The sequence below is a fragment of the Pseudophryne corroboree genome (assembly GCF_028390025.1).
Source record: "Pseudophryne corroboree isolate aPseCor3 chromosome 10 unlocalized genomic scaffold, aPseCor3.hap2 SUPER_10_unloc_1, whole genome shotgun sequence".
Taxonomy (NCBI): Eukaryota; Metazoa; Chordata; class Amphibia; order Anura; family Myobatrachidae; genus Pseudophryne; species Pseudophryne corroboree.
Genome location: NW_026967472.1, coordinates 567,077 through 594,538, shown reverse-complemented (window position 1 = coordinate 594,538; position 27,462 = coordinate 567,077). Strand labels below are relative to the sequence as shown.

General features: G+C 46.5%; 1 protein-coding gene across 1 annotated transcript in view; it reads right to left on the bottom strand.

Annotated features, from left to right (window-relative positions):
* Positions 1 to 27,462, bottom strand: part of MASP2 (MBL associated serine protease 2) — a 900,889-nt gene that overhangs the window by 707,668 nt on the left and 165,759 nt on the right. The window contains exon 3 of the mRNA XM_063948680.1: positions 11,626 to 11,803. Coding sequence (XP_063804750.1) covers positions 11,626 to 11,803 — 178 coding nt within the window. The remainder of the gene's footprint in view (positions 1 to 11,625; positions 11,804 to 27,462) is intronic.

Here is a 27,462-nt window from a genome sequence, read left to right as displayed (position 1 = left end):
CATGGTGTCTCTGCTCTGGTGGTCCTACGCTGCATGATAATAGTAATGCAGAGATCTCAGTTACACACATTTGCACACATATAATAAGCCACCAGTCACGGCATGGTGTCTCTGCTCTGGTGGTCCTACGATGCATGATAATAGTAATGCAGTGACCTCAGTTACACACATTAACACACATGTAATAAGCCACCAGTCACGGCATGGTGTCTCTGCTCTGGTGGTCCTACGCTCATGATAATAGTAATGTAGAGACCTCAGTTACACACATTTGCACACATATGATAAGCCACCAGTCACGGCATGGTGTCTCTGCTCTGGTGGTCCTACGCTGCATGATAATAGTAATGTAGAGACCTCAGTTACACACATTTGCACACATATGATAAGCCACCAGTCACGGCATGGTGTCTCTGCTCTGGTGGTCCTACGCTGCATGATAATAGTAATGTAGAGACCTCAGTTACACACATTTGCACACATATGATAAGCCACCAGTCACGGCATGGTGTCTCTGCTCTGGTGGTCCTACGCTGCATGATATTAGTAATGTAGAGACCTCAGTTACACACATTAACACACACATAATAAGCCACCAGTCACGGCATGGTGTCTCTGCTCTGGTGGTCCTACGCTGCATGATAATAGTAATGTAGAGATCTCAGTTACACACATTAGCACACATATAATAAGCCACCAGTCACGGCATGGTGTCTCTGCTCTGGTGGTCCTACGCTGCATGATAATAGTAATGTAGAGATCTCAGTCACACACATTAGCACACATATAATAAGCCACCAGTCACGGCATGGTGTCTCTGCTCTGGTGGTCCTACGCTACATGATAATAGTAATGTAGAGATCTCAGTTACACACATTAGCACACATATGATAAGCCACCAGTCACGGCATGGTGTCTCTGCTCTGGTGGTCCTATGCTGCATGATTATAGTAATGTAGAGATCTCAGTTACACACATTAATACACATGTAATAAGCCACCAGTCACGGCATGGTGTCTCTGCTCTGGTGGTCCTACGCTGCATGATATTAGTAATGTAGAGATCTCAGTTACACACATTAACACACATGTAATAAGCCACCAGTCACGGCATGGTGTCTCTGCTCTGGTGGTCCTATGCTGCATGATAATAGTAATGTAAAGACCTCAGTTACACACATTAGCACACATATAATAAGCCGCCAGTCACGGCATGGTGTCTCTGCTCTGGTGGTCCTACGCTGCATGATAATAGTAATGCAGAGATCTCAGGTACACACATTTGCACACATGTAATAAGCCACCAGTCACGGCATGGTGTCTCTGCTCTGGTGGTCCTACGCTGCATGATAATAGTAATGTAGAGACCTCAGTTACACACATTTGCACACATATGATAAGCCACCAGTCACGGCATGGTGTCTCTGCTCTGGTGGTCCTACGCTGCATGATAACAGTAATGTAGGGACCTCAGTTACACACATTAATACACATATAATAAGCCACCAGTCCCGGCATGGTGTCTCTGCTCTGGTGGTCCTACGCTGCATGATAATAGTAATGTAGAGACCTCAGTTACACACATTTGCACACATATAATAAGCCACCAGTCACGGCATGGTGTCTCTGCTCTGGTGGTCCTATGCTGCATGATAATAGTAATGTAGAGACCTCAGTTACACACATTAACACACATATAACAAGCCACCAGTCACGGCATGGTGTCTCTGCTCTGGTGGTCCTACGCTGCATGATAATAGTAATGCAGAGATCTCAGTTACACACATTTGCACACATATGATAAGCCACCAGTCATGGCATGGTGTCTCTGCTCTGGTGGTCCTACGCTGCATGATAATAGTAATGTAGGGACCTCAGTTACACACATTTGCACACATATAATAAGCCACCAGTCACGGCATGGTGTCTCTCCTCTGGTGGTCCTATGCTGCATGATAATAGTAATGTAGAGACCTCAGTTACACACATTTGCACACATATAATAAGCCACCAGTCACGGCATGGTGTCTCTGCTCTGGTGGTCCTATGCTGCATGATAATAGTAATGTAGAGACCTCAGTTACACACATTAGCACACATATAATAAGCCACCAGTCACGGCATGGTGTCTCTGCTCTGGTGGTCCTACGCTGCATGATAATAGTAATGTAGAGACATCAGTTACACACATTTGCACACATATAATAAGCCACCAGTCACGGCATGGTGTCTCTGCTCTGGTGGTCCTATGCTGCATGATAATAGTAATGTAGAGACCTCAGTTACACACATTAGCACACATATAATAAGCCACCAGTCACGGCATGGTGTCTCTGCTCTGGTGGTCCTACGCTGCATGATAATAGTAATGCAGAGATCTCAGTTACACACATTTGCACACATATAATAAGCCACCAGTCACGGCATGGTGTCTCTGCTCTGGTGGTCCTACGCTGCATGATAATAGTAATGTAGAGACCTCAGTTACACACATTAACACACCTATAATAAGCCACCAGTCACGGCATGGTGTCTCTGCTCTGGTGGTCCTACGCTGCATGATAATAGTAATGTAGAGACCTCAGTTACACACATTAGCACACATATGATAAGATACCAGTCACAGCATGGTGTCTCTGCTCTGGTGGTCCCACGCTGCATGATAATAGTAATGTAGAGACCTCAGTTACACACATTAGCACACATATAATAAGCCACCAGTCCCGGCACGGTGTCTCTGCTCTGGTGGTCCTACGATGCATGATAATAGTAATGTAGAGATCTCAGTTACACACATTTGCACACATATGATAAGCCACCAGTCACGGCATGGTGTCTCTGCTCTGGTGGTCCTACGCTGCATGATAATAGTAATGTAGAGACCTCAGTTACACACATTAGCACACCTATAATAAGCCACCAGTCACGGCATGGTGTCTCTGCTCTGGTGGTCCTACGCTGCATGATAATAGTAATGTAGAGACCTCAGTTACACACATTAGCACACATATGATAAGATACCAGTCACGGCATGGTGTCTCTGCTCTGGTGGTCCTACGCTGCATGATAATAGTAATGTAGAGACCTCAGTTACACACATTAACACACATATAATAAGCCACCAGTCACGGCATGGTGTCTCTGCTCTGGTGGTCCTACGCTGCATGATAATAGTAATGTAGAGACCTCAGTTACACACATTTGCACACATATAATAAGCCACCAGTCACGGCATGGTGTCTCTGCTCTGGTGGTCCTACGCTGCATGATAATAGTAATGTAGAGACCTCAGTTACACACATTTGCACACATATAATAAGCCACCAGTCACGGCATGGTGTCTCTGCTCTGGTGGTCCTACGCTGCATGATAATAGTAATGTAGAGACCTCAGTTACACACATTAGCACACCTATAATAAGCCACCAGTCACGGCATGGTGTCTCTGCTCTGGTGGACCTTCGCTGCATGATAATAGTAATGTAGAGACCTCAGTTACACACATTTGTACACATATAATAAGCCACCAGTCACGGCATGGTGTCTCTGCTCTGGTGGTCCTACGCTGCATGATAATAGTAAAGTAGAGACCTCAGTTACACACATTTGCACACATATAATAAGCCACCAGTCCCGGCATGGTGTCTCTGCTCTGGTGGTCCTACGCTGCATGATAATAGTAATGTAGAGACCTCAGTTACACACATTAGCACACATATGATAAGATACCAGTCACGGCATGGTGTCTCTGCTCTGGTGGTCCTACGCTGCATGATAATAGTAATGTAGAGACCTCAGTTACACACATTAACACACCTATAATAAGCCACCAGTCACGGCATGGTGTCTCTGCTCTGGTGGTCCTACGCTGCATGATAATTGTAATGTAGAGACCTCAGTTACACACATTAGCACACATATGATAAGATACCAGTCACGGCATGGTGTCTCTGCTCTGGTGGTCCTACGCTGCATGATAATAGTAATGTAAAGATCTCAGTTACACACATTAGCACACATATAATAAGCCACCAGTCACGGCATGGTGTCTCTGCTCTGGTGGTCCTACGCTGCATGATAATAGTAATGTAGAGACCTCAGTTACACACATTTGCACACATATAATAAGCGACCAGTCACGGCATGGTGTCTCTGCTCTGGTGGTCCTACGCTGCATGATAATAGTAATGTAGAGACCTCAGTTACACACATTAGCACACCTATAATAAGCCACCAGCTACGGCATGGTGTCTCTGCTCTGGTGGACCTTCGCTGCATGATAATAGTAATGTAGAGACCTCAGTTACACACATTTGCACACATATAATAAGCCACCAGTCACGGCATGGTGTCTCTGCTCTGGTGGTCCTACGCTGCATGATAATAGTAATGTAGAGATCTCAGTTACACACATTTGCACACATATAATAAGCCACCAGTTACGGCATGGTGTCTCTGCTCTGGTGGTCCTACGCTGCATGATAATAGTAATGTAGAGACCTCAGTTACACACATTTGCACACATATAATAAGCCACCTGTCACGGCATGGTGTCTCTGCTCTGGTGGTCCTACCCTGCATGATAATAGTACTGTAGAGACCTCAGTTACACACATTTGCACACATATAATAAGCCACCAGTCACGGCATGGTATCTCTGATCTGGTGGTCCTACGCTGCATGATAATAGTAATGTAGAGACCTCAGTTACACACATTAACACACATGTAATAAGCCACCAGTCACGGCATGGTGTCTCTGCTCTGGTGGTCCTACGCTGCATGATAATAGTAATGTAGAGATCTCAGTTACACACATTTGCACACATATGATAAGCCACCAGTCACGGCATGGTGTCTATGCTCTGGTGGTCCTACGCTGCATGATAATAGTAATGTAGAGACCTCAGTTACACACATTTGCACACATATAATAAGCCACCAGTCCCGGCATGGTGTCTCTGCTCTGGTGGTCCTACGCTGCATGATAATAGTAATGTAGAGACCTCAGTTACACACATTTGCACACATATGATAAGCCACCAGTCCCGGCATGGTGTCTCTGCTCTGGTGGTCCTACGCTGCATGATAATAGTAATGTAGAGACCTCAGTTACACACATTAATACACATGTAATAAGCCACCAGTCACGGCATGGTGTCTCTGCTCTGGTGGACCTACGCTGCATGATTATAGTAATGTAGAGATCTCAGTTACACACATTTGTACACATGTAATAAGCCACCAGTCACGGCATGGTGTCTCTGCTCTGGTGGACCTACGCTGCATGATTATAGTAATGTAGAGATCTCAGTTACACACATTTGTACACATGTAATAAGCCACCAGTCACGGCATGGGGTCTCTGCTCTGGTGGTCCTACGCTGCATGATAATAGTAAAACTCTAATCCACGCTCTCATTATCTCCCGCATTGATTATTGCAATAGTCTCCTAACTGGTCTTCCCAAAACGAGACTCTCACCACTACAATCCATTCTGAATGCAGCGGCGAGGCTTATCTTCCTCGCTAGACGTTCATCATCTGCAGATCCACTCTGTCAATACCTCCATTGGTTACCTGTGCTCTACCGCATTCAATATAAAATACTTTTACTCACACACAAGGCCATTAACCAAACTACACCAACGTACATCACTTCGCTTATCACAAAATATCTCCCAACCCGACCTCTTCGCTCTTCACAAGACCTGCGTCTCTCATCCACACTCATTACTCGCTCCCACTCACGACTGCAGGACTTTCATCGGGCTGCACCCACTCTGTGGAATGCCCTACCACGCACAATAAGACTCTCCTCTAGTCTCCAAACCTTCAAGCGTTCCCTCAAAACTCACCTCTTTAGGCAAGCGTATCAAATTCCAGAACCGCCCACATAACTTTCATAAACCTTCCTATCAAATTACATCCACTCTGTACAGTCCACACATATCCTCACATGTCTTTTCATTCTATGCAATAGATAGCACCTTTCCTTGTGTACATATGCCTATTTCCCTATAGATTGTAAGCTTGCGAGCAGGGCCTTCCTACCTCTATGACTGTTTGTTATCACCCATTTTGTTATTGTTATTTCAAATTGTAAAGCGCAACGGAATTTGCTGCGCTATATAAGAAACTGTTAAATAAATAAATAATAAAATAAGGCAATCATCACCCACTTTCTGCTGAAGGCACTCATCACCCACTTTCTGCTGACGGCACTCATCACCCACTTTCTGCTGACGGCACTCATCACCCACTTTTTGCTGACTGCACTCATCACCCACTTTCTGCTGACGGCACTCATCACCCACTTTCTGCTGATCGTGAATGTTATCGCGAGTATGCTGACGCACAATGATGCGCTTGAAGTACATCTGCACTTTAAAACTGTCTTCATGGAGATTTACAATTTTGTTTTGAATTACGCGTATCAGAAGATATTAAAAGACAATTTACACAGTGTTGTGCCCATTTTGTGCAACTTTCGACGCAAATACTGTGAATGAACCTCTTACTCTCCTTATAGCATGTATGAGAATCAGCTTATTAGGGGGTGACACTGCATAAACATGTGGGAGCACAATTCCCGGGCTGCTCAGGCTCCTAGGAAACCAATGCACATTGGGGCTAATTCAGGTTGAATCGCAAATCACAATCCAACCGGAATTATTATGATCGCCCCATGGGCGCATGCGTAGCGTCCTGCGCATGTGCCTGCTCATTCTACTGGGGGGGAGGGGCGCAGATAATGCAATCGCCTCTGCCTGTCAATCAGGCAGAGGCGGGCGCGGGTGGGGTGGCGGCAACACTCCGTTTTCAGGGCGGAGATGAAGCGTTGCAGGGGCAGTGTGGTGTGAACGGAGGGTGGAGGCGGACAAGTGGAGGCATGTTGGGAGCGTGATCACGGCGGCTGCATGACATCACATGCAGCCGACCCGATCGAGAACATGGCGGCAGGTCTCCTGCAGGCGCAGCTTAGCTGCGCCGGCAGAAGCCATCCTCCATTTCTGCTAACAAGCAGAAATTGCGATGCGTTTGCAATTTCTGCTTGTTGAACTGGGGGAGGCGCCGGTCAGCGCACTGTTCGGCATTGCCCAGCAATGGGCGGCCCCCAACATGCGCTCCAAAGGAATGCAAATTCTGCTAATTAGGTGGATCCACATACCCCATATACTGATCTCAGGGGTATATTTACACAGTGCGGGTTATTAGAAGTGGAGATGTTGCCCATAGTAACTAGGGATGTGCACCATTTTTGCTGGATTTGGTTCTTATTCGTCGGCTGGATTTGGATTCGGTTCTGATTCGTCGGCTGGATTTGGATTTTCCTTTTAATTGACAAAAAAAGCTAAAATCACTTAATTTGGGCCTTTTTTGTTTGTTCCTAGAGTATTATTAACCTATAACATTAATTTCCAGTCATTTCCACTACATTTTGACCACCTCACAGCTCAGAATATTGTTTTCACCAATATTGGCCAAAGACTTGCTAGCTAAACTGCAGTATTAAGTGTGGGTAGGCTACACTGCGGGTCAGATACAGTGTGGGTTTGATACACTGCGGGTCAGATACAGTGTGGGTTGGATACACTGCGGGTCAGATACAGTGTGGGTTGACTACACTGCGGGTCAGATACAGTGTGGGTTGGCTACACTGCGGGTCAGATACAGTGTGGGTTGGATACACTGCGGGTCAGATACAGTGTGGGTTGGATACACTGCGGGTCAGATACAGTGTGGGTTGGATACACTGCGGGTCAGATACAGTGTGAGTTGACTACACTGCGGGTCGGATACAGTGTGGGTTGACTACACTGCGGGTTGGATACAGTGTGGGTTGGATACAGTGTGGGTTGGATACAGTGTGAAATGGATACAGTGTGATGCAGGATACAGTGCAGGGTGGATAGACCAATAGTGCACTTACTGTGACAGGGGATGCCAGCGATGTCCTCAGTGCGGGAGTGTTGGCAGTGCAGGGGTGCTGTCAGAGTCCTCAGTGTGGGGTGCAGTTTGTCGGCAGTGATGGTGGTGTCCTCAGTGCAGAGTTGCTTTTGGTGTCAGTACTGCTGGTAGTGTCAGCAGTGCAGGGGTGCTGGCAGTGTAGGCAGTGCTGGCAGTGTCCTCAGTGTTGGGTTGCCGGTGGTGTCAGTACTGCAGGGGTGCTGATGGTGTTGACAGTGCAGGAGTGTTGGCAGTGTCCTGAGTGCAGGGTTGCCAACAGTGTTGGCAACATAGGAGTGCCAGCGGTGTCCTCAGTGTTGGGGTGTGTCAGCGGTGTCAGCAGTGCGGGGTTGCTGGTTGTGTTAGTAGTGCCGGCAATTGCGTGGGTGATCATCAGCGCGGGAGTACCGGCGGTATCCTTAGTTTGGATGTGTCAGCTGTGTGGGCGGCCGTGTCGGCAGTGCAGGTGGCAGTATAATTTGCACGTGTGGTCCGCCATGTAGTCCCATTAAAGTCTACGGGGACACACTGGCTAAGAGCCATGACAGACGGCTCTCTCAGCCAATCAGTGTTCAGCCCATTGACTTAATGGGACTTTGAAACTGGCACCAGAGCCGAAACCACGAGTTCTGACAGTGTGATCTCATGGTTTCGCCTCGGGTCGGGATCTGAGGCAGTCGGGGAAGATCCGAGCCCCCGGCTCGACTGCCTCGGATCCCAGAAGTTCGGAGCGGTTCAGATTTCTTAAAATCCGCAGCGCTCATCTCTAATAGTAACCAATCAGATTCTAGCTATTATGTTCTAGAAGGTGCTAGATAAGTAATAAGTAGAATCTGATTGGTTGCTATGGGAAATATCTACCCCCACTTTAGTAAATATGCCCTAAAGTGTTCACCTTGAAAATACAGTTAGGCAGCATCAGCGGAAAATAAATGAACCTTACTTTCTTATCTTAATATCTGTAGTCAGCAAAAACTTTGTGTTTGACTGGGTTTAGTGATCTCACATTTGGTAGTGATTAGCACCTTTTGGAGGAGGGTTGCTGTGTGGGGGAGGGGGTTGTTTAGTCAGAAAGGAAGTGTTTGTAGTCTTATTTAGTCAGTATAGCGTAGGACGCCAGGCCTATTAGGACGCTGCAGTGGCTAGTATATGAAGTGGCAGCTAATATCAATAGCAGTGTTATACCTGTGTTAAACCGAAGGAAAACAGAAGGCAAACAAACTAACAAGATAACAGAAGGACTGCATTACCACAAAACTCTGGAACTTTTTGTGGCCTCTCCTCGCCTCAAACATGAGAACACCAAGACCAGGCTTACCACCTCTCTGGCTGAGAACATCAAGTCTGCCCCTGGGCCTAACCATCAAGATGAACAGGGAACTGTGGGGGAAGAGGACCAGGATCAGCAGGGACATCACCATTGCGTCTGAGTATGCCCCCCACATTCTCCTTCCCAGCCGTACTAAGATCTGATCAAAATGTTATCCCACTCCTACTTCTGCCACTAGTTACCTGCTATTGTGTTGTCTTTTTTCTCTCTTCATTGCTCGCTTCCACCCCACCATGGGTTTTCCTGTAATGTTTACCTCCACTGATTGCACACCTTTCCATTGTGCCCTACATGCAGGGTACATCATACTACTACATAAGCATCAGTTTTCCCATATATGAACTTGGCCCTTGTATGGCTCACCTTCCACAGTGTAACCTCCAAAGTGCGCCCAACATGGCTGCCCCATATGGTACACTTGTGGATGGGATGAAAAATACATGGACCTTGTGGTTTTGTTGGAACCCTACTCTAAACTGTAGGACTCTGAAATCACCCCCATTTTGTGTCATCTCTTCTAGGGGTAGACTATTCCACCCTGGGTAATCCTACACGGAGCGCCCAAGATGGCTGCTGCACTTGGTACCTGTGAGGGTGGAATACACAACCCTTGGAAGTTATTACCCAAAATACCTGCACCAATCCTGCGTTATGCTTTCTGTGTGCTTAAGGTTTTTCTTTTATGTCTGTGTGGCTTATCTATTGTTGTATTACTCAAATCCTCTGTATCATGTGTATTGTTTTTGATGTCTGTAAAGCACCTTGAGTCCTGTTGGAGAAAGAGCGCTATATAAATAAAATTATTATTATTATTATTATTATTATTATTATTACTGAAAGTGTCTCTTCATCCGTCCCGTCACACCATCCGGGCTTTCCCGTCACACCCTCCGGGCTTTCCCGTCACACCATCCGGCCTTTCCCGTCACACCATCCGGGCTTTTCCGCCACACGGCCTCCAGAGAAATAGACTTTGGGCCTAATTCACATCTGATCACAGCAGCAAATTTGTTAGCTAATGGGCAAAACCAGGGCCGTCATTCCGACCCGATCGCATGCTGCACTTCTTCGCAGCGGTGCAACCGGGTCTGGAATGCGCATGCGCTTCATTGCCCGGCGACATCCAACGCCAGGCAACGACGCTGACAGTGAAGAAAGGGACCGCAAAAAGATTGACAGCAGGAAGGTGTTCCGGTGCGTCAACTGACCGTTTGAAGCCGTTTTCGGGGAGTGTTAAGTAAAACGCAGGCGTGTCCAGGCGAACGGAGGGTGGATGTCTGACGTCAAGGCCGTGACCATCATCGCTGGATCCGTCGCACAGGGTAACTATGTCCATGGCTGGTCTTGTTTTGTGTGAAACTTTTTTAGCACAGCAGGGTGGCACAAGTGATCGCAGCCCTCCTATGCTAAAATACACGGCGGCGTCTAGTTAAATAGGCGGCCTCTAGTTGATCGCACCAGCAGCAAAAAGTTGCTTGGTGCGATCAACTCGGAATGACCCCCCCATGTGCAGTGCAGGTGTGGCAGATGTTACATGTGCAGAGGGAGTTAGATTTGGGTGGGGTGTGTTCAATCTGAAATCTAAATTGCAGTGTAAAAATAAAGCAGTATTTACCCTGCACAGAAACAGTATAACCCACCCACATCTAACTCTCTCTGCACATGTTACATCTGCCCCCCTGCAGTGCACATGGGGGGTCATTCCGAGTTGATCACTAGCTGCATTTGTTCGCTGCGCAGTGTTGAGGCTAAAAAACTGCACTTCTGCGCATGCATATGCGGCACAATGCGCACGCGCGACGTACTATTACAACGATCAATGACGTTTTGCACAGGGTCTAGCGATGCTTTTCAGTCGCACTGCTGGCTGCAGAGTGATTGACATGAAGTGGGCGTTACTGGGTGTCAACTGACCGTTTTCAGGGAGTGTTTGGAAAAATGCAGGCGTGCCAGGAAAAACGCAGGCGTGCCAGGAAAAACGCAGGCGTGGCTGGGCGAACGCAGGGCGCGTTTGTGACGTCAAATCCGGAACTGAACAGTCTGAAGTGATCGTAAGCGCTGAGTGGGTTTTGAGCTACTCTGAAACTGCAAAAAAAAATTGTAGCCGTTCTGCGATGTAAGCGTTCGCACTTCTGCTAAGCTAATATACACTACCAGTGGGCGGCGGCTTAGCGTTTGCACAGCAGCGAAAATCTGCTAGCGAGTGATCAACTCGGAATGACCACCATGGTTTTGCCCAGCTGCTAACAAATTTGCTGCTGCGATCAGATCTGAATTACCCCCTATATGGGCAGAATGTATAATAAATAGTACATTACACTGATTGTGACGCAGTAAATAAAGATTACCTTCAGCCATATAGAAAGCTTCAAATCCGCTGAACTCTTTCTCATTGGAGTAGTCACTTCTGAATGTCACAGTCATCTTGTTGCCCCGGGAGTAGAAGGGGGCGTCTCCCGGCGCTTCCTCTATGTCTGTGCCATCCTTACCACACACATGTGCCACAACTGTGCCCTGGGACGTCAGCTGTGAGAGGAACAGGGATCAATTAATCATTCTCCCATTAATACATAATACACCTTTCAAAGAGAAGTACATAGAATGAATAAAAAAAGAATAATAATAGAGGTGCCCTGTTAATTAGAGGATGTGCAATATTTGGTTTAATCACCCGAGATATTATTAGAAGTGGAGCACACTACTGTGCAGTCTCCAACAATATGGCTCCTCGAAGGATGCTTCAGTTCCCTTACCAAGATGGCCACCGATTCTATAGCTGTGCCCGAGCGGCACCACTGGCGTATCTATAATGGGTGCACACAGGCCTGCAAGGTCCAGGGTGGCTCACACCTCGCATTCTGCACCTCTTTTTTCACAGTCCTGCATCGGCAGCAGCAGGCATAGCGGCCATTTTCCTGGGGGTTTGGCACATGAGCAGTATAAGATCACTGGGAAAATGATGCATGCCCACTAGCAGGAGCGTCTCTAGAGAGGGGGGGACCTGTGTGCAGATTCTGTGTGTGGTCCCCCTCCTCTCCCGTAGCTGTCACCGCTGCTGCTAGCACTCTGAGGACTGTAGACTCTGGCATGGTGCCAGAGTCTACAGCGCATGCGCAAGACTCAGAAAAATGTCCTGCACATGCTCTGTAGACTTTGGCACTGTGCCAGAGTCTCTAGTGGTCAGTGCGCTAGCAGCGGCGGTGACGACTACGGGAGAGGAGGGACCACACACAGTCAGCGATGGACTCCGGAAAGGTAAGTATAGCAGAAATGGGTGCAGTGTGTGCGGTGTGGGCCCCTCTGGACTCGGGCCCGTATGCACTGCACACACTGCACCCAGTATAGATACACCACTGCCCACTAGACTCTGGGACAGCTCTAGGGTCTCCTAGTGAACCTAGTACCCAGAGTCCATTGCTCTGCTCACTAGAAAGCAGGGGACATGGACAGAGACTGCACACTGCCTTCCCCTCTCCTGATGCGCGCCTGCGTGGTGCCATCTTGTCCCTATGCATTCGTGATACAGTATAGGACAGCTGTCCTCCCCTTAGCTCCTGAAACCAATACCCGCTTATAACCGCTGTTCCAGCGTAATACAGAAGACAGTCACTACCAGCTGGTGAGTCACCTGACCCCACTCAGCTATAAGCTCCTCCTTATCCAGTGTAACAGTGAGTACAGCTGTTCAATCACCTATTCAATAAACCACAGAACCTGGTTAAATTCTGCTGGATTTGTACTCTGCCCTTAATGATATCTCAGCTGATGTGTACTGACCTCTGCTAAATCCACGAGCTGTACACGTATTCCCAGCAGTTATGCTGTCTGCTGCTGATAGGCTTGGCGATGTTTCTGATTTAGACGATGTTCGTTTTCAACAATTAACGACCATTGGCTTGCTATGCTAAACGAGGGAAATCCAACAATGAACGACCGCAGGGACGCGCATCGTTCATCGTTGGTGCGTACACACTAGGGGTGTGCGCCGGGCCATTTTTCGGGTTTTGTGTTTTGGTTTTGGATATGGATTGGTTTTGCCAGAACCACCCTTGCAGGTTTTGGTTTGGGTTTTGGATCTGTATTTTTTTTGAACAAATCATCAAAACGGCTAAAATAACAGAATTTGGGAGTGTTTATGTTCCTACAGGTTTATTAACCTCAATAACATTAATTTCCAGTCTATTCTGAACACCTCACAGCTCACAATATTGTTTTTAGGCCAAAAGGTTGCACCGAGGTCACTGGATGACTAAGCTAAGCGACACAAGTGTGCGGCACAAACACCTGGCCCATCTAGGAGTGGCACTGCAGTGGCGGCACAACCACCTGGCCCATCTAGGAGTGGCACTGCAGTGGCGGCACAACCACCTGGCCCATCTAGGAGTGGCACTGCAGTGGCGGCACAACCACCTGGCCCATCTAGGAGTGGCACTGCAGTGTCAGACAGGAGGGCGGTTTTACAAACAATGCCCAAAAATGCTCCAAAGAACACATAATGCAAAGAAGATAGGTGCAAGATGGAATTGTCCTTGGGCCCTCCCACCCACCCTTATGTTGTATAAACAGGACATGCACACTTTAACCAACCCATCATTTCAGCCACAGGGTCTGCCACACGACTGTGACTGAAATGATTGGTTTGTTTGGGCCCCCACAAAAAAAGAACCAATTTGATATCTCCCTGCACAAACTGGCTCTACAGAAGCAAGATGTCGTCATCAGCATCCGATTCCTCACCCCTATCAGTGTGTACAACTGGACATCCCCGTCTTCACAGACTATTAATTCGTCCCCACTGGAATCTACCATCACAGGTCTCTCTTTACTTTTTGGAGGTAATTGCTGGTAAAGGTTTTCCTTGTGGAATTTGTAATTCATTTTGATGAACATCATCTCCACATTTTGGGGAAATAACCTCCTAAGCCGATCGCTGACAAGGTTCTCAGTCTCACCTGCGCTAAAAACTCTTTCTGAGTACACACCGGAGGGGGGGAAATTTAAGTAAAACAAAGCCAGTTTGTGCAAGGGCCTCCAAATTGCATCTTTTTGGTGACAGCATCATATGCAGTGACAGCAGACATGTCAGTAATTGTAGGAAGCTCCTTCAGTATGGACCAGATGTCAAAACTTGTTCCTGACTGATCTGCGGTCTCTTCAGAAAATTTAGTTTTTTCCTTGCAGCCGCTATACTAGTAGTCACTGAGTGACGCACCAATAGAAATATATTTTTTGCTCTGGATCACACACAGATATATAGCAGTAGGGTACGGCAGTACTGGTAGTCGTCACTGATTGATGCACCAATAGAAATCTATTTCTCTAACGTCCTAGTGGATGCTGGGGACTCCGTAAGGACCATGGGGAATAGTGGGCTCCGCAGGAGACTGGGCACTCTAAAGAAAGATTTAGTACTATCTGGTGTGCACTGGCTCCTCCCTCTATGCCCCTCCTCCAGACCTCAGTTAGAATCTGTGCCCGGCCGAGCTGGGTGCTCCTAGTGGGCTCTCCTGAGCTTGCTAGAAAAGAAAGTATTTTGTTAGGTTTTTTATTTTCAGAGAGCTTCTGCTGGCAACAGACTCTCTGCTACGAGGGACTGAGGGGAGAGAAGCAAATCGACTCACGGCAGCTAGGTAGCGCTTCTTAGGCTACTGGACACCATTAGCTCCAGAGGGATCGAACACAGGTACCTAACCTTGATCGTCCGTTCCCGGAGCCGCGCCGCCGTCCCCCTCGCAGAGCCAGAAGTACAGAAGCATGAAGACATCGAAATCGGCGGCTGAAGACTCCTGTCTTCACTTAAGGTAGCGCACAGCACTGCAGCTGTGCGCCATTGCTCCCACAGCACACCACACACTCCGGTCACTGTAGGGTGCAGGGCGCAGGGGGGGGCGCCCTGGGCAGCAATTAAGTACCTTTTTGGCAAAAAGAGGCATATATACAGTCTGGGACTGTATATATGCCCGAGCCCCCGCCATTTTTTACACATTAAAGCGGGACAGAAGCCCGCCGCTGAGGGGGAGGGGCCTACTTCCTCCGCACACCAGCGCCATTTTCTCTTCACAGCTCCGCTGGAAGGACGCTCCCCAGGCTCTCCCCTGCAGTATACAGGTGCATTAAAGGGTAAAAAAGAGAGGGGGGGCACATAAATTTAGCCGCAGTATATATATTAACAGCAGCTACAGGGTAAACACTAAGGTACAGTGTAATCCCTGGGTTATATAGCGCTCTGGTGTGTGCTGGCATACTCTCTCTCTCTGTCTCCCCAAAAGCCTTTGTGGGGTCCTGTCCTCAGTCAGAGCATTCCCTGTGTGTGTGCTGTGTGTCGGTATGTTTGATGAGGAAGGATACGTGGAGCCAGAACAAGTGCAGCTGAGTGTGGTGTCGCCGCCGACGGTGCCGACACCTGATTGGATGGATATGTGGAAGGTGTTAAATGATAATGTAAACTCCTTGCATAACAGATTGGATAAAACTGTAACCGGAGGACAGTCAGGGTCTCAACCCATGCCTGATCCTACAGCGCAGAGGCCGTCAGGGTCTCAAAAGCGCACACTATCCCAGATAGTTGACACAGATGTCGACACGGAATCTGACTCCAGTGTCGATGACGATGAGGCAAAGTTGCAGCCTAAAATGACTAAAGCCATCCGCTACATGATTGTAGCAATGAAGGATGTATTACACATTTTTGAGGAAAATCCTGTTCCTGACAAGAGGATTTATATGTATGGGGAGAAAAAGCATGAAGGGACTTTTCCCCCGTCACATGAATGAAATGAATTATATGAAAAAGCGTGGGATTCCCCCGACAGGAAGGTGATAGTTTCCAAGAGATTACTTATGGCGTATCCTTTCCTGCCAACGGACAGGTTACGCTGGGAATCCTCCCCTAGGGTAGACAAGGCGTTGACACGCTTGTCCAAGAAGGTGGCCCTGCCGTCTCCGGATACGGCCGCCCTAAAGGATCCTGCGGATAGAAAGCAGGAAGCTATCCTGAAATCTGTTTATACACATTCTGGCACACTGCTGAGGCCAGCAATTGCTTCGGCCTGGATGTGTAGTGCGGTAGCTGCATGGACGGATTCTCTGTCTGAGGAGTTAGATACCCTGGACAGGGACACTGTTCTACTGACCCTGGCACATATCAAGGACGCGGTCCTATATATGCGGGATGCCCAGAGGGACATTTGCCTGCTGGGCTCTAGAGTTGACGCAATGTCCATTTCAGTGTAGGAAAAAACTGTGTTCCCTAATGCACACCGAGTGAATAATATTACTACATAATAATAGTCAGATAATACGGAGATCTTAGTTGCGTATATCTGCAGATATAGGGTTAAGCCCCCAGGCCGATCGACAAGGCTTCTCCGTCACTGGGGGTCCCTAATACTAGGTATGGGCCTGGGGTGCAGGACCCCACGATGTCGGCACAGGTCGGCCACCCCAGGTCAGCACACAGGTGAGAATAAATAGGGGTTAATAAGAAGCACAGAAGTGCTATGTAAGTGGTGTGATTAAAATAATATATACAAAGTGATAGGAAAAATAATAAGTGTTAATAAAGTGTTAGGGTGTGCCGACCTGAAGCAGCCCAGCCACACCGACACAGGGGCCACCGCACCCCACACCCACCCCATAAATAATTACAAATATATCTGGGTTAAATTCCCAGTGTAAGGCCACATGGTAATGGCACCTACAGCATCTGAGAGCCAGCTTACCTGGAGATACCCCTGGCTTCCCCTATGGCACTTCTGGAGTCAGGAATCCCTCCTAATGCTGACCCATTTATGCCTCTCTATATACAATACACAAAGTGGAAAGCTGCTCAATCAGATTGTAATGTCACTCAGGTGCTAAAAGGGGAGGGGTAATTCTGTGTAGGAAAAAAACTGTGTTCCCTAATGCACACCGAGTGAATAATATTACTACATAATAATAGTCAGATAATACGGAGATCTTAGTTGCGTAATTCTCACCTGTGTGCTGACCTGGGGTGGCCGACCTGTGCCAACATCGTGGGGTCCTGCACCCCAGACCCATACCTAGTATTAGGGACCCCCAGTGACGGAGAAGCCTTGTCGATCGGCCTGGGGGCTTAACCCTATATCTGCAGATATACGCAACTAAGATCTCCGTATTATCTGACTATTATTATGTAGTAATATTATTCACTCGGTGTGCATTAGGGAACACAGTTTTTTTCCTACACAGAATTACCCCTCCCCTTTTAGCACCTGAGTGACATTACAATCTGATTGAGCAGCTTTCCACTTTGTGCAATGTCCATTTCTGCCAGAAGGGTCTTATGGACTCGGCAATGAACAGGGGATACTGACTCTTTAAAACACATGGAGGTTTTACCTTATAAGGGTGAGGAATTGTTTGTGGACGGTCTCTCGGACCTAGTTTCCACAGCTACGGCTGGGAAGTCAAATTTCTTGCCTTATGTCCCTCCACAACCTAAGAAAGCACTGTATTACCAAATGCAGTCCTTTCGTTCTCAGAGGAGCAAGAAGGTCAGAGGTGCGTCCTTTCTTTCCAGAGGCAGGGGTAGAGGAAAAAAGCTGCACCATGCAGTTAGTTCTCAGGAACAAAAGTCTTCCCCGGCTTCCACTAAATCCACCGCATGACGCTGGGGCTCCACAGGCGGAGCCAGGAGCCGTGGGGGCGCGTCTCCGACTTTTCAGCCACCAGTGGGTTCGCTCACATGTGGATCCTTGGGCTATACAAATTGTGTCTCAGGGATACAAGCTGGAATTCGAGGTGATGCCCCCTCACCGTTACCTAAAATCGGCCTTACCAACTTCCCCCATGGAAAGGGAGATAGTGTTGGAGGCAATTCACAAACTTTTTCTCCAGCAGGTGGTGGTAGAGGTCCCCCCCCCTTCAACGGGGAAGGGGCTACTATTCCACTATGTTTGTGGTACCGAAACCGGACGGTTCGGTCAGACCCATTTTAAATTTAAAATCCTTGAACATTTATCTGAAGAAATTCAAGTTCAAAATGGAATCGCTCAGAGCGGTCATTGCAAGCCTGGAGGAAGGGGATTTTATGGTGTCTCTGGACATCAAGTATGCTTACTTGCATGTCCCCATTTATCCGCCTCATCAGGAGTACCTCAGGTTTGTGGTACGGGACTGTCATTACCAATTCCAGACGTTGCCGTTTGGCCTGTCCACGGCACCGAGAGTTTTTACCAAAGTGATGGCGGAAATGATGGTGCTCCTTCGGAAGCAATGGGTTACAATTATCCCATACTTGGACGATCTCCTCATAAAGGCGAGGTCCAGGGAGCAGTTGCTGATCAGCGTAGCACACTCTCAGGAAGTGTTGCGTCAGCACGGCTGGATTCTGAACATTCCAAAGTCGCAGCTGATTCCTGCGACGCGTCTGCCCTTCCTGGGCATGATTCTGGACACAGACCAGAAGAAGGTGTTTCTCCCGGAGGAGAAGGCTCAGGAGCTCGTGACTCTGGTCAGAGACCTCCTAAAGCCAAAACAGGTGTCGGTGCATCGCTGCACGCGAGTCCTGGGAAAGATGGTGGCGTCATACGAAGCCATTCCCTTCGGCAGGTTCCATGCGAAGATCTTTCAGTGGGATCTGCGGGACAAGTGGTCCGGATCGCATCTTCAGATGCATCGGATGATCACCCTGTTCCCCAGGGCCAGGGTGTCTCTTCTGTGGTGGCAACAAGGTGCTCACCTCCTAGAGGGCCGCAGTTTCGGCATACAGGACTGGGTCCTGGTGACCACGGATGCAAGCCTCCGAGGGTGGGGGGCAGTCACTCAAGGAAGAAACTTCCAAGGGTTGTGGTCAAGTCAGGAGACTTGTCTGCACATCAATATCCTGGAACTAAGGGCCATATACAACGCCCTGAGTCAAGCGGAGCCTCTGCTTCGAAACCAACCAGTGCTGATTCAGTCAGACAACATCACGGCAGTGGCCCATGTAAACCGCCAGGGCGGCACAAGAAGCAGGGTGGCAATGGCAGAAGCCACCAGGATTCTTCAGTGGGCGGAGAATCACGTACTAGCACTGTCAGCAGTGTTCATTCCGGGAGTGGACAACTGGGAAGCAGACTTCCTCAGCAGACACGACCTCCACCCGGGAGAGTGGGGACTTCATCAAGAAGTCTTCACGCAGATTGCAAATCGATGGGAACTGCCACAGGTGGACATGATGGCATCCCGTCTCAACAAAAAGCTAAAAAGATATTGCGCCAGGTCAAGGGACCCTCAGGCGATAGCTGTGGACGCACTAGTAACACCGTGGGTGTTCCAGTCGGTCTACGTGTTTCCTCCTCTTCCTCTCATACCAAAGGTGCTGAGAATTGTAAGAAAAAGAGGAGTGAGAACAATACTCATTGTTCAGGATTGGCCAAGAAGGACTTGGTACCCGCAATTGCAAGAAATGCTCACAGAGGACCCATGGCCTCTGCCTCTCAGACAGGAACTGTTACAACAAGGGCCCTGTCTGTTCCAAGACTTACCGCGGCTGCGTTTGACGGCATGGCGGTTGAACACCGGATCCTAGCAGAAAAGGGCATTCCGGAAGCAGTTATTAATACGCTGATAAAGGCTAGGAAGGACGTGACAGCAAAACATTATCACCGTATATGGCGAAAATATGTTGCTTGGTGTGAGGCCAGGAAGGCCCCTACAGAGGAATTCCAGCTGGGTCGATTCCTGCACTTACTACAGTCAGGTGTGACTATGGGCCTGAAATTAGGGTCCATAAAGGTCCAGATTTCGGCCCTATCCATTTTCTTTCAAAAGGAACTGGCTTCACTGCCTGAGGTTCAGACGTTTGTTAAGGGAGTGCTGCATATTCAGCCTCCTTTTGTGCCACCAGTGGCACCTTGGGATCTTAATGTGGTCTTGGCTTTCCTGAAATCCCACTGGTTTGAGCCACTTAAGACGGTGGAGCTAAAGTATCTCACGTGGAAAGTGGTCATACTGTTGGCCCTAGCCTCAGTTAGGCGTGTGTCAACATTGGCGGCTTTGTCATGTAAAAGCCCCTATCTGGTTTTCCATATGGACAGGGCAGAATTGCGAACTCGTCCGCAGTTTCTGCCAAAGGTGGTGTCATCTTTTCATCTGAACCAACCTATTGTGGTGCCTGCGGCTACTCGTGACTTGGAGGATTCCAAGTTGATTGATGTAGTCAGGGCTTTGAAGATCTATGTTGCCAGGACGGCTGGAGTCAGGGAGACTGACTCGCTGTTTATCCTGTATGCATCCAACAAGCTGGGTGCTCCTGCTTCAAAGCAAACCATTGCTCGCTGGATCTGTAACACGATTCAGCAGGCTCATTCTGCGGCTGGATTGCCGCATCCAAAATCAGTAAAAACCCATTCCACAAGGAAGGTGGGCTCTTCTTGGGCGGCTGCCCGAGGGGTCTCGGCATTACAGCTTTGCCGAGCTGCTACTTGGTCGGGTTCAAACACATTTGCAAAGTTCTACAAGTTTGATACCCTGGCTGAGGAGGACTTGGTGTTTGCCCATTCGGTGCTGCAGAGTCATCCGCACTCTCCCGCCCGTTTGGGAGCTTTGGTATAATCCCCATGGTCCTTACGGAGTCCCCAGCATCCACTAGGACGTTAGAGAAAATAAGAATTTACTCACCGGTAATTCTATTTCTCGTAGTCCGTAGTGGATGCTGGGCGCCCGTCCCAAGTGCGGACTTTCTGCAATACGTGTATATAGTTATTGCTTAATAAAGGGTTATGTTATGTTGGCATCCATTGGTTGATGCTCTGTTGGTTGTTCATACTGTTAACTGGGTAAGTTTATCACAAGTTATACGGTGTGATTGGTGTGGCTGGTATGAGTCTTACCCGGGACTCCAAAATCCTTTCCTTGTAATGTCAGCTCTTCCGGGCACAGTTTCCTTAACTGAGGTCTGGAGGAGGGGCATAGAGGGAGGAGCCAGTGCACACCAGATAGTACTAAATCTTTCTTTAGAGTACCCAGTCTCCTGCGGAGCCCGCTATTCCCCATGGTCCTTACGGAGTCCCCAGCATCCACTACGGACTACGAGAAATAGAACACATACAGATATATATAGCAGTAGTGTACAGCAGCCGCTGTACTAGTAGTAGAGTGATGCACCAATAGAAATATATTTTTTGCTCAGGATCACACACACATATATAGCAGTAGTGTACAGCAGTACTGGTAGTCGACACTGAGTGATGCACCAAAAGAAATATTTTTTTAGTCTGGATCGTACACAGATATATAGCAGTAGTGTACAGCAGTGCTGGTAGTCGTCACTGAGTGACGCACCAATAGAAATATATTTTCTTCTTTGGATCACACAGATATATTGCAGTAGTGTACAGCAGTACTGGTAGTAGCCAATAAGTGACACACCAATAGAAATATAATTTTTGCTTTGGATCACACACAGATATATAGCAGTAGTGTACGGCAGTACTGGCAGTCATCACTGAGTGACACACCAATAGAAATATAATTTTTGCTCTTGATCACCAGATATATAACAGTAATGTACGGCAGTAGTGGTTGTCGTCACTGAGGGACGCACCAATAAAAATATAAATTTTGCTTTGGATCACACACAGATATATAACAGTAGTGTACGGCAGCCGCTGTACTAGTAGTAGAGTGATGCACCAATAGAAATATTGCTTTGGATTACACACAGATACATGGCAGTAGTGTACGGCAGTACTGGTAGTCGTCACTGAGTGATGCATGAATAAAAATATATTTTTTGCTCTGGATCACAAACAGAGGATATATAGCAGTAGTGTACGGCAGCCGCTGTACTAGTAGTCAGAGTGATGCACCAATAGAAATATATTTTTTTGCTCTGGATCACACACACACATATAGCAGTAGTGTACAGCAGTACTGGTAGCCATCACTGAGTGATGCACCAAAAGAAATAAAATTTTTGCTTTGGATCACACACAGATATATAGCAGTAGTGTACAGCATTACTAGTTGTCGTCACTGAGTGATGCACCAATAGAAATATATTTTTGCTCTGGATCACGCACAGATATATAGCAGTAGTGTACGGCAGTACTGGTTGCCATCACTGAGTGACGCACCAAAATAAATATAATTTTTGCTCTGGATCACACACAGATATATAGCAGTAGTGTACGGCAGTACTAGTAGTAGTCGTCACTGACTGATGCACCATTAGAAATATATTTTTTGCTCTGGATCACATACAGAGGATATATAGTAGTAGTGTACAGCAGTACTTGTAGTCATCACTGAGTGATGCACCAATATAAATATATTTTTTGCTCTGGATCACACACAGAGGATATATAGCAGTAGTGTACGGCAGTACTGGTAGTCATCACAGTGATGCACCAATAGAATTTGTTTTTGCTTTGGCTCACACACAGATATATAGCCGTAGTGCACAACAGTACTGGTAGTCATCACTGAGTGACGCACCAATAGAAATATATTTTTTTGCTCTGGATCACACACAGATATATAGCAGTAGTGTACAGCATTACTTGTAGTCGTCACTGAGTGATGCACCAATAGAAATATATTTTTGCTCTGGATCACACACAGATATATAGCAGTAGTGTACGGCAGTAATGGTTGCCGTCGCTGAGTGACGCACCAAAAGAAATATAATTTTTGCTCTGGATCACACACAGAGGATATATAGCAGTAGTGTATGGCAGTACTGGTAGTCGTCACTGAGTGATGCACCAATAGAAATATATTTTTTTGCTCTGGATCACACACAGAGGATATATAGCAGTAGTGTACGGCAGTACTGGTAGTCATCACTGAGTGATGCACCAATAGAAATATATTTTTTGCTCTGGATCACACACAGAATATATTGCAGTAGTGTACGGTAGTACTCGTAGCCATCACTGAGTGATGCACCAGTAGAAATACATTTTTTGCTTTGGATCATACACAGATATATTGCAGTAGTGTACGGCAGTACTAGAAGCCGTCACTGAGTGATGCACCAATAGAAATATAAGTTTTGCTTTGGATTACACTCAGATACATAGCAGTAGTGTACGGCAGTACTGGTAGTCGTCACTGAGTGATGCACCAATAGAAAATTATTTTTTTGCTCTGGATCACAGAGGATATATAGCAGTAGTGTACAGCAGCTGCTGTACTAGCAGTCAGAGTGATGCACCAATAGAATTTGTTTTTTATTTGGCTCACACACAGATATATAGCCGTAGTGCACAACAGTACTGGTAGTCGTCACTGAGTGATGCACCAATAGAAATATATTTCTTTGCTCTGGATCACACACAGAGGATATATATGGCGCGCGGTCTTCCTGCTCTTCTTTATATTGGCTTTGTGTGTATGAGTGCATCAAATGGAGTAAGCCCCCTTTTAAGCCTGCATTGCCAGTCTGGGTACTGTGTACACTACAGTGTACTAAGTCTGGAGACTCAGTCAGCCCCGTGTAGAAGCCGTGCATCACTGGGAATAGAGGCTCTCATAGATTCTATCAGAGATGTCCTAAATATCCCTGATAAGGTGACAGGGGAGTGTGAGGAATCTTTATTTAATATAAAGAAAAAATCCTCAGCCACTTTTCCTGTGTCAAAGGAACTAAATACACTGTTTGAAGAACCGTGGGTTAATCCAGATAAGAAATTTCAAATTCCTAGGCGGTTATTATCATCTTTTCCTTTTCCTCCTAGGATAGGAAAAAATGGGAAAATCCACCGATAGTGGATACATCAGTCTCCAGGCTCTCACATAAAATAGTGTTACCTGTTCCTGGTGCAGCCTCCCTAAAGGATACAGCTGATCGTAAGATTGAGCCTACACTGAAATCTTTGTATACAGCTGCAGGGGTGGCCCAGAGACCCACTATAGCATGTGGGTGGATTACTCGAGCCATTGCTGAATGGTCTGGTGATTTACTTGAGGGGTTAGACACCTTACCTCGAAAGGAAATTGTTTTACTCCTGCAACACATACAAGACTCTGCAAACTTTATGGTGGAAGCCATTAAGGAGATAGGTTTGCTAAATGCACGCACTACAGCTATGGCAGTGTCAGCACGCAGGGGATTATGGCTACGTCAGTGGACTGCTGATGCGGACTCCAAGAAAGGTGTGGAAGGCCTGCCTTTCACAGGTGAGGCCTTATTTGGCGACCAACTCGACAAGTGGATCTCACAAACTACTGCGGGTAAGTCCACTTACCTGAAGGAAGAAAATTTGAAAGCGCTGACACTCTGTATATATATATATATGAAATATATTTTTATTATTTAAACTTCAAAGTTTTTTAGTACCAAAGAATAAAATAATATTCAAAAGATATAAAATCAGCAATGCAATTAAAAACACATTCTTTTCTCCATATAATAAACCATGTTCATGACCCTCTTTTCTGGTCCCTAGAGACTGTTGGCAATTATTTGTTACCTTTATTCAAAACACAATTGTATCGATTCAGTCTCTGTGGAACAGAAAAGCTCCCAACTCCCTGCAACACAATAACTCTGCTAACTATGTAGCTAATTATACTAAACGAAAACACATACAAGGTTTCCAATTATAACACCATATCACTCCTTCTTATATGCTTTTAAAATAACATTATAATGTCCACAATCTGAGGGGTTTTTTAACGTGATATATGGATTTTGTTTTACCATTCTGGCACCAGATTTTAATCAGTAGAATCAGCTGAAATATGTTGGAGTCTTTGACTCAAAGAAATTTAACAGCGTGCACGTTGCTAAGGTGTTTCAATTCTCCCTCAGCGTAGAAAAAGTCAGTTGCACATATAGTGTTAACACATGGCCATGTATGTAGTTTTTATGCAGTTTTTATGTATCAACTTTACCCTTCTTAATGTCCGTGGAGAATTTGCCCTGGTCAATAGAACTCCCGGCTCTGGTAGCTAAATTCCGTTTAGTTGAGCCAAATCTGGAGGTCCAAATCCAGTTCCACGTTGGTTGCAGGGCTTACAAGGAAAGCGGTTCTGTGTGTCTGCTGATGCTGCTAAAACGCGTTTCTCCACCTCACATCACCATCGGCGGCTTCATCAGTTAGTATATGTCCAGGGTTTCCCGGAGCTCTTTTTATTTCAAATTTTCGCAGTGTGTGCGCGTGCGCACATCCGCTGCGTTCCGGGTCTCGTTCTCATTGTTATTACCATATATCCAACCTCATTTTACCTCACTCGACCTGGATCAAAGCCAGCACCTGAGTCCGTTTTTAAATAGACTTGATCTCTGTTACACAGCTGTCTTGAGATCGATGATTTCAAACCTTATTTATATTTGTAACAGCGACTCATCATTATCATATACAGTATATCCTTTCATTATAAAAGCAGGCTGATATAACTGGAATCACCTCTTATAGACAATTTTATTACTACTACATTTTCATATATATTTTAATCACTCAATTATATATTAAATACCTGGGTAGCCTATTTTATATATTGCACTGATCCATTCATTACATTTAATCCTATAAATATACCATTAATAAACCATTGTTCATATTAGTACTGTTTATTATTTACTACTTAGCCAATCACAATTTATATCCTTTATTTATATCTATATTTTGAGACACACTTCTTTATAATGTTGTTTATAACCCCTACTAGTATTTTATTATATTTATATTTATTAATTTATTTATTTTTTTCAAAAATTACTATTTATATATTCTAATTAATTTAATTAATTTTAAATATCACAAATTTATATCTGTATGCCAGTAGATATCATTCGACATTTACCCATAAGTTTTATCTAGGAGAAAAAGGAAACTAAAAACTATTTCTAAATAAATATATATATATATATATATATATATATATATATATATTTATACACCCCCCAAGATTTTTAACTACTATTTCTCCATATGGAGAAATAGATTTTATATATATATATATATATATAAATCATAGAATTTGGGGGTCATTTTGATCCCAAAGTATTATTAACCTCAAAAACCATAATTTCCACTCATTTTCAGTCTATTCTGAATACCTCACACCTCACAATATTATTTTTAGTCCTAAAATTTGCACCGAGGTCGCTGGATGACTAAGCTAAGCGACCCTAGTGGCCGACACAAACACCGGGCCCATCTAGGAGTGGCACTGCAGTGTCACGCAGGATGGCCCTTCCAAAAAACACTCCCCAAACAGCACATGACGCAAAGAAAAAAAGAGGCGCAATGAGGTAGCTGTGTGAGTAAGATAAGCGACCCTAGTGGCCGACACAAACACCGGGCCCATCTAGGAGTGGCACTGCAGTGTCACGCAGGATGGCCCTTCCAAAAAACACTCCCCAAACAGCACATGACGCAAAGAAAAAAAGAGGCGCAATGAGGTAGCTGTGTGAGTAAGATAAGCGACCCTAGTGGCCGACACAAACACCTGGCCCATCTAGGAGTGGCACTGCAGTGTCACGCAGGATGGCCCTTCCAAAAAACACTCCCCAAACAGCACATGACGCAAAGAAAAAAAGAGGCGCAATGAGGTAGCTGTGTGAGTAAGCTAAGCGACCCTAGTGGCCGACACAAACACCTGGCCCATCTAGGAGTGGCACTGCAGTGTCACGCAGGATGGCCCTTCCAAAAAACACTCCCCAAACAGCACATGACGCAAAGAAAAAAAGAGGCGCAATGAGGTAGCTGTGTGAGTAAGATAAGCGACCCTAGTGGCCGACACAAACACCGGGCCCATCTAGGAGTGGCACTGCAGTGTCACGCAGGATGGCCCTTCCAAAAAAACACTCCCCAAACAGCACATGACGCAAAGAAAAAAAGAGGCGCAATGAGGTAGCTGTGTGAGTAAGATAAGCGACCCTAGTGGCCGACACAAACACCGGGCCCATCTAGGAGTGGCACTGCAGTGTCACGCAGGATGGCCCTTCCAAAAAACACTCCCCAAACAGCACATGACGCAAAGAAAAAAAGAGGTGCAATGAGGTAGCTGTGTGAGTAAGATAAGCGACCCTAGTGGCCGACACAAACACCGGGCCCATCTAGGAGTGGCACTGCAGTGTCACGCAGGATGGCCCTTCCAAAAAACACTCCCCAAACAGCACATGACGCAAAGAAAAAAAGAGGCGCAATGAGGTAGCTGTGTGAGTAAGATAAGCGACCCTAGTGGCCGACACAAACACCTGGCCCATCTAGGAGTGGCACTGC